This window comes from Gekko japonicus, unplaced genomic scaffold (genome assembly GCF_001447785.1).
Source record: "Gekko japonicus isolate JY-2015 unplaced genomic scaffold, Gekko_japonicus_V1.1 scaffold4663, whole genome shotgun sequence".
In the NCBI taxonomy this organism is placed as follows: Eukaryota; Metazoa; Chordata; class Lepidosauria; order Squamata; family Gekkonidae; genus Gekko; species Gekko japonicus.
This window is the reverse complement of record NW_015173831.1, coordinates 22,649-36,296: the sequence shown is the minus strand read 5'-3', so window position 1 is coordinate 36,296 and position 13,648 is coordinate 22,649. Positions and strand designations below refer to the sequence as shown.

The window sequence follows — 13,648 nt, the reverse complement described above, 5'->3', positions numbered from 1 at the left end:
CTTTGGCTAAAATTAGCATTTTTTCACATGCAGGCGGTAGACAAATGCACATTTGTTCTCTACAAGGCAGTGGCAGGTTCTTTATTCCTGTCTATGTGTGGTATTGGGTAAAAGAAGTGTCTCTCATTTAAGAAATTAAAAGCAGCTTGTAGAGAAACAGCCCTGAAGCTAACTCACATGCTAATGGTAATTACTTGATATGGCTGGATATTTGGGCTGAGGGCCCAATTTAGGACTCTCCCCCCCCCCCCGGTTTTTTTCCTTTTTTCATTTTTTTTTGTCCCGTCACCCTTTAAAAATACTCTAGATTGCATCATTTCTGTAGGTGTCACTGTGACTCAGCAATTGTACAGGACTATACTCTGGTCTAAACTTGTATATATTGTAACCAGTTTTTGTTAACTCACTGCCTATATGGTTACTGCTGTTCTGCGTAGCACTTTGGCGGTTGGAGTCCTGAATTGCTACAAACAGTATATATTCTCTGTAAATAAATTGTACATACTCTGTAAAGACAACAGAGTGCTCTGCTACTTTTTGGTTTCATGGCGACCTCTGGCAACTCCTACTGGGGCATGGAGGATGTTCAGAGAAGTGGCTTGATTGCCTGCCTCTGCCTCCCAGCCCTGGTATTTTTTGGAGGTCTCACATCCAAATACTTGCCAGGGTCGCCCTGCTTAGCTTCTGATATCTGATGAGATTAGGCTTGCCGAGGCTATCCAGGTTAGGGCCCAACTTGTGACTCTTGAACAGCCCTCTAGAAAGGAGGAAGAAATGTTGATTGGAACCGTGTACCACTGAGGGGAAATCCAGAGCATTTTCTGTTTGTTTTTTAAGCAGATATGTTGTTTCTTGCTTTGTGTTTCGTTATAACTGGTCTCCCCTCCATGTTAGCAAGCATCCTTTCGTCTGGGTACTTCTAAACAAAGAATGCACTTGAGTCATCTTCAGTGTATCTGAAGATCAAGTGTGCATGGACACAGAAGTTTATACCCAGAATTAAACTTTGTTGGTCTTAAAGGTGCCACTGGACTCAAATCTTGATTCATCATGCTGCGTTCAACCCATTCTAAAGTTGCTGGAAAGTGGCCATTTTAAAACAGAAGAGGGCAGAATTCATGATTCTGAGAGCTACTTAATTTTTCCCCTCAAGAGCTGTGGGTCACGAAATTGTGGCTCAGTTGTTACAGCCAGTCACAAATGGTGGCTTGTACAAAAATTATGGTGTTTCAGACCACATAATTGGGAGGGGAACCCTTTTTCTACTGCTTTCTAAAAGCAAACCACCATTCCAATTGCAACTTGGGCTGTAGGGGAAAAATAGTTTAATCTGTTCTTCCTGTGAGAGGCAAATAGCAGCTTGTGATACAAGGGAAACAAGTTGTTAGCATACTCCTTTTTCATCAGGAGCAAAGGTGCATATGCACCTGCATAGAGCAGAAGGATGGGAAAGGGTGCTAGTGCGGTCATTTTTCAATAGGATGTGTATGTGCATACATGAAAGAAGAGAGAAGCATAAGAAAGTGATTCCAACAGCACTGGAGGAGATGCAGACAGCTATTTTTAATTACTTGGAGAGTGGTCACTCCTGAGTGACCTTCCAGCCACCCATTTTAAAACATGAAATTAAGAAACTAGTCATGCAACCTTTTCATTTCTTGACGAGCAAAACCGAACTGTTGCTGGTCTAAAATAGGACCAGAATTTTATCTTCCCTAATGATCACCTTGTGGGTGTGTTACAAATGTTTGGCTGGAACGCTTCAGTACCGTTGGAAATGTGGATCATAGGTTTGCATATCCCTTAGTCAGATTTGTCTTGCCATCGTTAACTCTTTTGTATGTTCTGGAGTTAAGTCTGGCTTTTCAAAACACTTTAAGCAAGATAGCTCTCGTGATAAGCCTCAAATAAAATGAAGTGCCTTCTGAAGATTTTTGAGGCCTTATTCTAAATTAGGCCTGGAATGCTTGTATTGCTGCTTTTTTGTTGCCAGTTAGAACATGTCAGTATGCCACATCAGCTTTCTGGTGATGGAAATAGAAGATGAGGTGTATATCTACTTGCCTTATACCTGTGTAACTTTGGAAAGCTATTGTGTGGTTTGTCTGGCATAAGAGTATGTCTTTAACATTCTCTTAAGCTTTGTGGCCTTACTTGATTTTATGATGCATTTTTCAGGTTTCCCTGATCATGGACTGTGGAGAAATCACAGAGTTTTCAAGTCCAGAGGAAGAAACTGCATACTGGAAGGAACTTTCTTTGAAGTACAAGCAAAGGTACTGTATAGCAGCTCAGTTTAGTAGTGGCAGATTATGAATTTCTCTTTGATAGATGTTAATGTAATGGGGTTGCTTCCTTTGTGATAATCTTTAAAATCTTGTTCCAGAAGAAAGAATTCTGCAGCTGGGAGCTACATGTCTATAGGATAGCTGTGAGCAGCATGCTTTGGGATGTAAGAATTGAATCTTTGTCCAGGAGTGGCCTTGCACTGTTAGAAATCTAGTTTTACAAACAATGGGGCCCTTTATCATCTCATGAATGCTGCTACTTGCTACCCTTGGCAGATTCAGTCTCGCCTCATTGTTGGATTAATACTGTATCTAGTTTGCTTTGGAGTTCCTCTTCAAAGTTTTGGTTAAACTGAAGTTTAAATTAGATGTAAGACTGGCTAATTTTGATGAATAAGGTCATTCCTAGCTTATGAATTGTAGGCACTTCTTTTTTAGATTTATTTTTTTTATTATTTTCTAAAAAAAAGTGGGATACAGAAAGAAAGAAGGCGTGGGGGAAATATAGATTTATCAGGTTTGTCAAATATTATGCGTTGTTTTGTGCAACAGGTAAAATCAGATGTATTACCAAATGTATTACATATTTCAAATATAGAAGCAGACAATAAAACATCAATCAATATTATGGAATTTTGGGATAGATTCTTTCTTTAAAGAATAAACAAGAACTTTCCTAAAGTTAGCGATAATCTATTAACAATAACAAAAATTACATCTTTAACAGTTGAACAAACTTCTATGCTAAAATTAAATCATTGTAAAAACCTTAATATTGGCTTAATTGCTTATCTAAATCTACATTTTATTCTTATTAATCATTTAAATACTAGTGGAATACAGAATAAAATATTGAAACTATTATCAGTGTCTTCATCATCTTTAATATAATATTCAAATAATTCCAAAACTAAAAAAAGAGTTAAGTATTCCCATAGTATGAGTAATGCCATTTCTGCTTAAATTCTTTCAGTGGTCTTTATATAATTCGTTAGTTTTGCCAATGGTGCAAACTCAGCTAGGTTTTCTTTCCAGATCTCTATTGTGGGACAGTCTTCTGTCTTCCATTTCATTGCAGATATTACTCTGGCAGCTGTCAACATATATCTAAGTAGGTCTTGTGAGGTTCTGTCTATATTATCTGGTAGGATTTCCAGTAAGGTAGTCTCTGGTTTCATTGGAAATTTGGTTTTTAAAATATTTTGAATTTCTTCATGTATATTTTTCCAGTATCTTTTCCTCTTGATGTAAGCCCACCACATATGGTAAAAGGTACCATCTTCGTGTTTACATTTCCAGCAAGTCACTTTGTAATTCTTGTCCATCTTAGCAATATCTTTTGGGGTGACATACAATCAGTAAAACATCTTGTACCAGTTTTCTCTTAATGCTTGGCTTGCAGTGAATCTAGTACCTTTAGTCCTTAGGATTTTCCAACATTGAAACTGTATTTCCTCACTGAAATTTTGCATCCATTTAATCATGCAGGGTTTGACCTGTTCTCCTTTGGAATCATATTGAAGCAATAACTTGTAAATTCGTCCAAATAAATGGTCTTTAGATTGTGAGACAATCTTTTCGAAATCAATCAGTTCATTAATAACTCCTCTCTTGGTGCAGATATCATTTTTTAAATTTGGAAGTAATTTGAAAGTATATCCAAGATTGTATCTCCTTTCCTTCTTTAATCTCTTGCCATGTCTTGATGCCACCTTGCAAGTTTATCATATCACCATAAGTTATAAAATCATTGTTTCTTGTGTAATTGCCATAATAAGCATCTATTGGTGACATTACTAGTGGAATTGTAGGGCTGTTTCTCTTTTGTAGCATTCCCCAAATTTTAAATAAGCTATCTCTGATTATATGCCTTTTATCTTGGGTTTTGTTTTTTGATATAGATGTTTTAATCCGCAAATAGCTATTTGAAGAGTTGAAGATTCAGATTTTATCAGTGTTTCATTGGGATTTATGATCCAATCTGATATCCAAACTAGCCCAGCAGCTTGGTAATATAATTTAATGTTAAATATTGCCTGATCATCTCTTTTCTTCTCATCTTTCAGTACACCAGTTTGGTGTAGTGGTTAAGTGTGTGGATTCTAATATGAGAGAACTGGGTTCGATTCCCCACTCCTCCACTTGCAGCTGCTGGATGACCTTGGGCAAGCTATAGTTCTGTCAGAGCTGTCCTTGAAAGAGCCGTTCTTGAAAGAGCTCTCTCATGCCCACCTACCTCACAGGGTGTCTGTTGTGGGGAGGGGAAGGGAAAGGAGTTTGTAAGCCTTTCTGAGACTCCGAGTGAAGGGTGGGGGTATAAATCCAATCTCCTCCTCCTCCTCCTTCGCTTCTATGAATTGTAGGCACTTCTGACTCAATGTGGCTTATCAGTTATTAAATTGCCCTTTATATTCTGAGTACAGCCTAGTAAATGTGTGATCCAAATTAACTTGGACCATTTTCGCAGTAGTGAAATTCTCAGCATTGACATTTTAAAAACTGCACATTATGTGAAATTTTCCACAGTCGATCTTACGTCACCAGGCACAACCCTGAAGTTTTCTCCTTCTTACCCTGAGTTTTCAGAACTTGCTAAAATGGGGGATTCAAAAAATGTGGGGTAAGAAGGAGAAAAAATTGGGTATGCAACTGGTGAGGTAAAATCTGCTGTGGAAAACTTCACATAATGCGCAGTTTTTAAAAAGTCAATTTGGGGAATTTCACTACTATGGAAATGGAATCAGTCTGCTGCTTGAATGCAGAGTATGCCTGATGTGGAGTGAAAGACAAAGGCAGCAGTTACGTGTCACCAGAAAGCAGCCCCATAGCCAGATACATTGGGTTGGTGGAGCATGGGAAAGGCAGCAGGGGAGGAGGGAGGGGGAGGGGCGGCTGCATGCCTTCCCTGAAGTCCAAGCAGCAAATTCACCACTTGGCGTTCAGGCACGGGCAGCCCCCACTTGGGAATATTTTTTTTAAGGGTACCCTTTAAATGGTTCTTCTCAAGCAGGGGCTGCCCATGCTTGAACTCCAAGTGGTGAAATCACTGCTTGGAGTTCAGGGAAGGTGTGCGGCTACCCCTCTCCCTCCCTTCCTGCAAGATTTAAAGGGCCCTCCAGCTGATTGGTGGGCCACATGCTCCTGCCGATCAGCTGGAGGGCCCTTTTAATGTCACGGGGGGGATGGGCAGCAGCTGTTGTGGGGCATGCCTCACATTTGAGGGGGCAGAACCCCGAAATGCCCACCATAGCTACTGGCCTGCCAGAAAGCACACCCCCTTAGCTACCAGATAGTAGCTTCATTGTTTGGACTTGTAGTGTACCTTTTGTATAGATTCTGTGCAGCAGTTTTCCAGAGCAGAGCTTTTTAAAAAGCAAGAAAGATTAATAGAAAACAAAGTGTACATTGTGGGTTTTTTAAAGCAGTTTTATGTCTTTTAGGACCCCTAAATAAATATTTGCTGCTTTCATATCAAAGTGGTTAATATATTGTGAAGTATGAATATTCAGAGCCCAGCCACTCTTTCTCCTGAGGGGCACAGGAGAAATATATAGGGGACATTTGTGAACAGACTCTTTTATGTTCTCCCCCCCCCCCCCCCCCAAAGAATTTTAAGAGCAGCTGGGGAGGTGGGATTTTGAACCAGGGGAAGGGTGTATACTTATTTCCTTAATTCAGATCTCCTCTTTCCCCTGGAGCTGCTGTTTGTTCTTTTGGGAGGGAAATATATAGGTATTATCATTCTATGCCTAAAATCTGAATAGGGGACCTGTGTGGTTATTGTTAATACTTTTCTAAAAACTGGGAGATCTGTTAATTGATAAAAATCTCTGTGGTCTCTTTAAATGCCTTCTCCAAGCCCCATGGCAGAGGCGCAACTTTTCAAGTGATTAATTATCTCTCATACCCTATGGGTTGGTCCCCATAGGGTATAATGGAGCTGGAAAATTTCAGATTTTGCCATACCGATATTGGGATTTAGGAATATCAGAAAATACCGATATTTTTCAGGTTCAGTATATCTGAACCCGAAGAATACCGATTTTTTCTCATACCCTAATACTAAGTTCTCGTGATAATCTACATTTAGGCAGTAGAATGGTGGAGGAATGACCACGGATAAAGTTGACAAGGTAAGAACTTGGCTGGTCGATAATAACATCCCTCATGTAGTTTCCAGGAGGCACGTGAAGAGCTGGCTGAATTCCAGGAGGGCAGCAGGGAACTGGAAGCAGAATTGGAAGCCCAGCTGGTGCAGGCTGAACAGAGAAACCGCGACTTACAAGCAGACAACCAAAGACTGAAGCAGGAGGTGGAAACATTAAAGGTAATGGTACTGGTGAGAGTAGATATGTAGTGTTGACATAGGTTGAAGGACTAGTTAATTGTGAACTATCCTGCCTGTAGTGGTTTCTACAGACTCGCAAGCCAGATCTTTTGAGTGTGCTGTGTTTAGCACAAGCCTTGACTAGTGGATATTTAAAAATTCTTATGGTTCTTCTTTGTGCTGATTCAGTACCCTTAGTGTACTCATACGAGGGGATATGTTGGAAAGGCTTCTGTGTCTGGAAGCTTTTTTCTATTCTCTGGTTACGAGGCTGTAAGACTTAGTCCAAGGGTAGAATGAATTAATTTCTGCTATGCTGCCATGATAAACTATGTGTTGGTTACTAGCTTGATGTTGCAAGTCAAACATCTCAAGACACTGGAAGATTTGTGAGCAAATCTTCCGAGAATTTTTAAAAAGTGAAATAGCAGTTACTCATAGCCCCAGACTGGGACCACTGGGCAGGGGGCTTAGCCTATCTTATCCCACACAGTTTCACCGTTCATAGTTGCTCTCCAGCACTGCTGATTACAGGATAGAGGGGGAAGGGGGTTAGTTGGTGAAACTACATGGTAGGGTGAAGAGTTTAACTTCCTCTCCCCTGGCTCAGCAGCCCCAGTCAGAATCATAGCACAGTGTGGATATTGTTGCGGTTTAAAGATGCTAGTAAGATCAGTTCATGAATTATGCAACATCATACCCATTTTGGTGTTGAATGTCTTTGTAACATGGTGTGCCCTCCCACAAACCCAATAGATTGGAGGTACATTTTACCTGGAAATCTCTGTAGCAAGTCTGCAGTGCATTCATTTTTCAACCATTCCTTTCTATACAGTCTTCAATAGTCAATTAAATGGAGCTTTTTAAGGTGATAATGGAATTATGAGGAATTGGGGAGGAAGATGAGGTATAGAGGTTAGCTTTTTGCTGTGATGATGACAGTCAGGGTTTCTCACTCCTATTTTTTATACTACAATATGGTCTGTTTTAATAACATTATGAGAAACTGAAGAACTTTGGATTAGGTTTTTTTGTCATGGGAAACAGGTTGCTCCCTGTAGCACACAGATCTTGGCTGGGGACTTCTCCAGTTGCTGCACAAGAAGCCAGCTGCAACCCGAGCCGGTGGGAACAGTCTGCTCCCTGCTGGCACAACTGATCCCTGTGCTGTCTTCTGTAGTCCCTTTAAACTTTAAAGGGACTACAGTAGAAGCCCAACAAACAGCTGAGAGGCTGTTTTTTGATTTACCCAGTAATTCCTGAATATAGCTGGGATTTTTTTCCAGTAGGTTTCCTCCCCAGTTTTCCTGAGAAAACCTGGATACATTCAGGAAGCTGAAATATACCCCCAAAAATACCAATAAGGTATTACTGCAGGGAGCTACCTGCTTCCCGTGACACAGCAGGTCCTAGCTTCCCCTGCAGCTTGGTTTAAACCCAAGTCTCCATCCAGGATCTGCGTGCCATGGGGAACTATCTGCTTCCTGCAGCACAGCAGGTCCTGGTTTAAACCGGGCTGTAGGAAAAGTCCCCCGAGAAAATACTAATAAGGTATTTTTGGATATATTTTCAGCTCGGGTAGATTGGAATGCCCACCCCTAGTGGTTGCACTGGCTTCTGATTTACTTCTGAGTTCAAGGTGCTGAGGTTGACCTGCATATCTGAAGGACCATCTTTTCATATGTCTTCATTTGGGTCAGCTGCACTCCTAACAGTGGTTTCAGTCCACACACTGAGTGTGATGTACTCTTTTCTTTTGGGCCCATTCCCAAGCATTTCTGTTGCCACTGTGTTCTGAAATGGATTGGCACAGGTGCTGTGGAAAGCACTGACAAAGCTGGCCTTTCTTAAGACTTGTAAGGCTGTTCTTTTGTCAGCTTACTTTTTAATAAAGGGCAGTTTGCTAATACTGGAATATATTGTATTTTGCTGGCAGTTGATTAATGTAGTCTTGCTTTCCTTGGAGAGCTATATAGCTGGAGATGTTTTATATATATTTATATATATGTATAAAAGAGAGAAAGTGCAATCTTCTATCCCTACCCCCCCCCCCCCCAGCTAAGTCATGCTGGGTGCTATTTTGCCTATCTTTATGGTTTAGTTAGCTACTAAATGTATCTGCATGTATGACTGTTCATTTGGCTGAACTAGTGTTGGGGAAGGCAGGAATATCTTTAAACTGCTTGATGTGTTTTCATAGGGACAGTTTTCAATTATTGCTGTGCTTTTAGGAGAAGCTTGAGCACCAGTATGCACAGAGCTACAAGCAAGTGTCCTTGTTGGAGGATGACCTAAGTCAGACCCGGGCAATTAAAGACCAGTTGCATAAATATGTGAGAGAACTAGAGCAAGCCAATGATGACCTTGAGCGCGCCAAGAGGTAATGGTCTTAAAGTTGGTGGCAGCTGGAGAATCTGTTTTCTGCCTGAGGCAGATACTTCCCTGGATCCTGCCTTGCTACTCAGGCGGTGTTTCTAGCAGCTTCTAAAACACTCTGTGCTGCAAACAATGAGTTGGTATTCAATTGGTTGCCTCACAGCTCAGCAGAAACGATAAACGTAATTTCTTGCTGTTTCCACAAAATAAATGTTAAAGTCTTGTCCTTCCTGGCATTCCCTCGCAAACTATTATTAGCCCTCCTCCCTGTTTCTGTGCTTGGGTGTTTGTTTTATTTAGTTTTAAATATTCTGTATATATTTGTATTTTAAATGCTGTTTTAATTATTGAAATATTTGCTGCCTTGGGTCCCCTGAGTTGAGTGGAAAGGCAGCATAGAAATATTTTAAATGATAAAAGTAAAAACCATAATTTCCCTTTTGGCTCAATCGCAGTCTGCACTCCTCTGGAGCCAGAACTTGGCCTCCCTTTGAGTATGTCTGTGTCAGTGTTGGACTGATTTTTCCCTGGGATTGGGGACTATCCTTCAGAATGTGCAGGGGGGGAAGTAGTTGCCCATTTTACTCTTGTAGAGCCCACAAGAACAAGGTAACATCTAAATTAAGCAGCCTGCTTTGGCACATCTCTTCTAGATAGGAATGTCTAAAATATTTTTAGGAAGTTCTACTTCTCATGCTTAGGGCATACTTTCCAAATATGTACAAAATAACATACCTATGTATGCTTGATTTGAGGCCTTGGGAACAAGGTAACATCTAAATTAAGCAGCCTGCTTTGGCACATCTCTTCTAGATAGGAATGTCTAAAATATTTTTAGGAAGTTCTACTTCTCATGCTTAGGGCATACTTTCCAAATATGTACAAAATAACATACCTATGTATGCTTGATTTGAGGCCTTGAGAAGTAAGTGTGGCTGTTTATTGTGAGAGGATTGTTGATTTGGGCAAGAGGCTTAACAGCATGTTTCATTTTAGCTCCATGTGAATTCACTGTCCACATTCCTAGAATGGAGGTACACTGTTACATTTTGATTTGGGCCCTAGATTTTGAATTTGCTTATTTGATTGGTTTATTTAAATTGCTTCTGTGGTATCTTCTCAAACATACCATTTCATTGTCAAGTACTTGCTCTGCTGCTTTTCCCACTTGTAAATGCATACTAAAGATTTATATCCTCTGGATGTTTGTCTCTAGGGCTACAATTGTTTCCTTGGAAGACTTTGAACAAAGACTGAATCAGGCCATTGAGAGAAATGCCTTTTTGGAAAGTGAACTGGATGACAAGGAATCTTTGCTAGTTTCTGTACAAAGACTGAAGGATGAAGCAAGAGGTACGATTTGATTTACAGCTGCTTTCTAGTTTAAGAATGATGGAATCTAGTGTTAACCTTTAACAGGTTGCAGTTCCCTCCTCCAGTTCTCCTGTATGAATATTTCCTTTAGCATTCTTGACATCAATGCTGCAACTAATGGCCATATATGTCCCTGTTGCTCTAGCGGAGAAGCTTGTTTTAAGGGTGCTGTGTCCTCCAGACTGATGTACCATCCAATATAGTTACTAATGCTTCTGTTCTGTATAGACACACTTCTGATATTGCTGACTTGAATCTCTAAAGCGAATGAAGCTTGTCTAGAATTTGATGTCATGGCATGCAGCTTCAGACTGTTTTTGTTTCATATGGCTCTAGTATATGATTTGGTACATGTTTAAGGAAGAATTGTAGAGAGTATCCAGGTGCTCTGGTTGGTTGATATTTCTGTGTTCAGTGTCAAGGGATATAAGTCTGCAGTATTTTCTTCAAACCCTACAGATTTAAGGCAAGAACTAGCAGTGCGGGAAAGGCAGCAGGAAGTAACCCGGAAGTCAGCCCCAAGTTCTCCAACTATGGACTGTGAGAAGATGGATTCAGCTGTTCAGGCTTCTCTGTCTCTGCCAGCAACACCTGTTGGGAAAGGCTGTGAGAACAGCTTTCCTTCACCAAAAGGTAGACTAAACAAACCTGCGTGTTCTGTGAAAGTTGTGAAGGAGTTTTTAATACTTTTAGCCCCAAGTGTACTGCGGTCAAAAAGCTCTTGTATAGTTTCAGCTTTAGTACTCCTGAAATATTGGTCCTAAGAAAAACTTGGAAGAAACTTTTGGTCGTATAAGGAAATATGTGCTACTTTGTGTGACTTATTTACATTTTGTTTCTGTTATTCTTGTATAATAACAGCATAGAGACTGGGAACATGCGAGATAAACATTCAGGGCACTGACAGTATGGGTTTGGCTTATGACTATGTATACTCACAGAGTCTGATGCTGATGTTGGAAGACAGCTTAGCTTAGCCTTGCTCTTGGCTTGTATAGGCAGAGATGTTATTGCAGATGCCCTAATGACTTTTATCTAGGTCAGAGGTGTCAAACTAATTTGTTATGAGGGCCGGATCTGACATAAATGCCACTTTGTCAGTCTGGGCCATTTGTGCCATAAAATGTAGTGCCAGGTGCTGGAGATATAAACTGTGTAAAGGACAGCAACTGGTAAGCTCTGAGTTGGTGTGTACTCACTGCAAGGTCCCATGGGCTGGGAGGGGAGTGCAGAGGAAAAGCCACATGGGCGGACTGGAGAGCCAGCAGTGCAGTGCTGGGCAGACGCTTTTGTCCCCCAACAGAGGATTGTCTGCAGCCCCCCCAAGTGCAAATGCTTATCCCTGACACCATTTGGGACAGCATCTCTGGAACTGTAGGCTGAGTGGAGAGGTATGAATGAGGCTGCAGTGGCCCCGAAATTACCAGTCCCTGAAATGAAGGGGTTCTGTTTGACTGCTGCAGATGAGGTTGTCCCACTGTGCTGAAGCCACAGTTGGAGTGGCTGTGCCCACCCACCCCCTGAGCAGCCTCCTGTTCCCTCCCTTGCACCAGTTGCTCGTGGGCCACATAACAGCCCTGGACTGGCTGGTTCCAGCCCCTGGGCCTTATGTTTGACACCCCTGATCTATGTGATTAGATGACTCATTATTATGAAGAGAAGCTGGATCTGGGGGGTATGGCGACGCCGAGGAGTATGGCAGTCGCTTAATCTGTGAGCTCCGTCTCTCCCCTCTCTTAATGCACTACTAAAGACCCAAATCAAGACCCAAGACTAAAAAGGAATGGGTAAGAACTACGGTCCTAAAACCCTCTCAACTAAAATGTCCACAAAGCCTGCTCAAAACTTTTTAGCCCGAGAAATAACACAGCAGAACGGGGAAAATTTGGCATGGAATAATCTAAAATGGCCTGCTGACCCGTCTCTGTCTAAATCGCTGGAAGCCCCTACTGACAGGCAAGACCTCCCTCTCCTGCTAGAAAGAATGGAAAAGAGACTTACCAAATATATTCTGCTCTCTATCCAACCAGTTTGTGAACAATTAACTGAAATTCAAACTGCACTGGCTAAAACCTCCAACACAGCAGAGTCAGCCCTTAACATGGGCCTGCTTTTAAAAAACGACATTCAGGAGCTCCAAACACGAGAAACAAATTTCAAAGAATGTCTTCTCACCTTTGGGCACAAATAAGACAGTTGAACATGAAATTTCAAAGGATCCCCGAGGCAGAGGAAGAAGTGCAGATCTAATTTGCTTTGTGGCAACTTGGCTAGCCTTTGTATTTCAATTAGAAAACGGGGTGGCACCAGCCATCTTAAAGGCATATCGTATAGGTCCTGTGGCTAATCCGAAACGCTGGGGGCCAAGAGATATATTGGTTCAGTTCGCAGATGGGCGAACCAGACAACGTATTTTTTAAAAAGCTTCTGATAAAGGCTACCTAATGTATAAAGATTGTCAAATACAAGTCTACCCCGATGTGCCTCAAGAAGCCCTCAAAATTCGCAAATCCCTGAAGACAATAACTTCCCGCCTTCTACAAGCTAACATTCACTATAGATGGCTGGTGTCGGGCAGCTTACAGGTGACACATTGGGGATCTACTCTACATGTGATTGATGAAGACACACGACTGGAACTCCTGGAAACGCTTAGAATCTCGGAGCCTATGGACACTAGTGGACGATCTAACAAACGGTGCCATAAATCACCGGGATCTCCTAAAAGAAGCAACAAAGTCTTCCCCCGTGAATTGTCCTCATTGTTGGCAGCTGCGGGCAATTTACCACTTCAAACGGTGATGTTGATTTTTACGTAACTGACCTATTTGCATTCTTATTCTAATGGGTTCTACTTAAATACCTGTGATTAGCTAAGGGAGGGGGGGTTTACACTTTAGCTGTTGAGTGTTGAGATCGCTTTCGGATCCTCACCCTTTAAGGAGTGGGGAGGTCTTTCCAAAGCCAGTCCACAGTTCATTAGAAGGCACTTAAAAACATTGCACAGCTCTACGTATTCTGCATATATCAAACAACCGTTAGCTCTTTAAATTGTTTTTATTATTACTACTTTAGGTGACTCTCTATACACAGTTGTTTACTTGAAAGAATTTTAATATAGTCCTCCTGACAGTGTACATATTTTAAAAATATTTTTACAACTTAAGCTTTTATCAGACTGTATATTGATTGCCTTTACCTGATTGCCTTTTGTATATGTTTAGTTAATAATCAATTTTACTTAATTAATTACTGCTGAAAGCAAGCCTCACACTTTTTAAAG

At 41.2% G+C, this 13,648-nt stretch overlaps 1 protein-coding gene across 1 annotated transcript in view; it reads left to right on the top strand.

Moving 5' to 3' along the window:
• The window catches only part of NDEL1 (nudE neurodevelopment protein 1 like 1), a 49,015-nt gene that overhangs the window by 16,409 nt on the left and 18,958 nt on the right, over positions 1-13,648 (top strand). Inside the window, exons 2-7 of the mRNA XM_015423605.1 lie at positions 2,179-2,276; positions 6,462-6,615; positions 8,847-8,995; positions 10,208-10,344; positions 10,825-11,017; positions 12,158-12,178. Coding sequence (XP_015279091.1) covers positions 2,191-2,276; positions 6,462-6,615; positions 8,847-8,995; positions 10,208-10,344; positions 10,825-11,017; positions 12,158-12,178 — 740 coding nt within the window. The 5' untranslated portion in view covers positions 2,179-2,190. The remainder of the gene's footprint in view (positions 1-2,178; positions 2,277-6,461; positions 6,616-8,846; positions 8,996-10,207; positions 10,345-10,824; positions 11,018-12,157; positions 12,179-13,648) is intronic.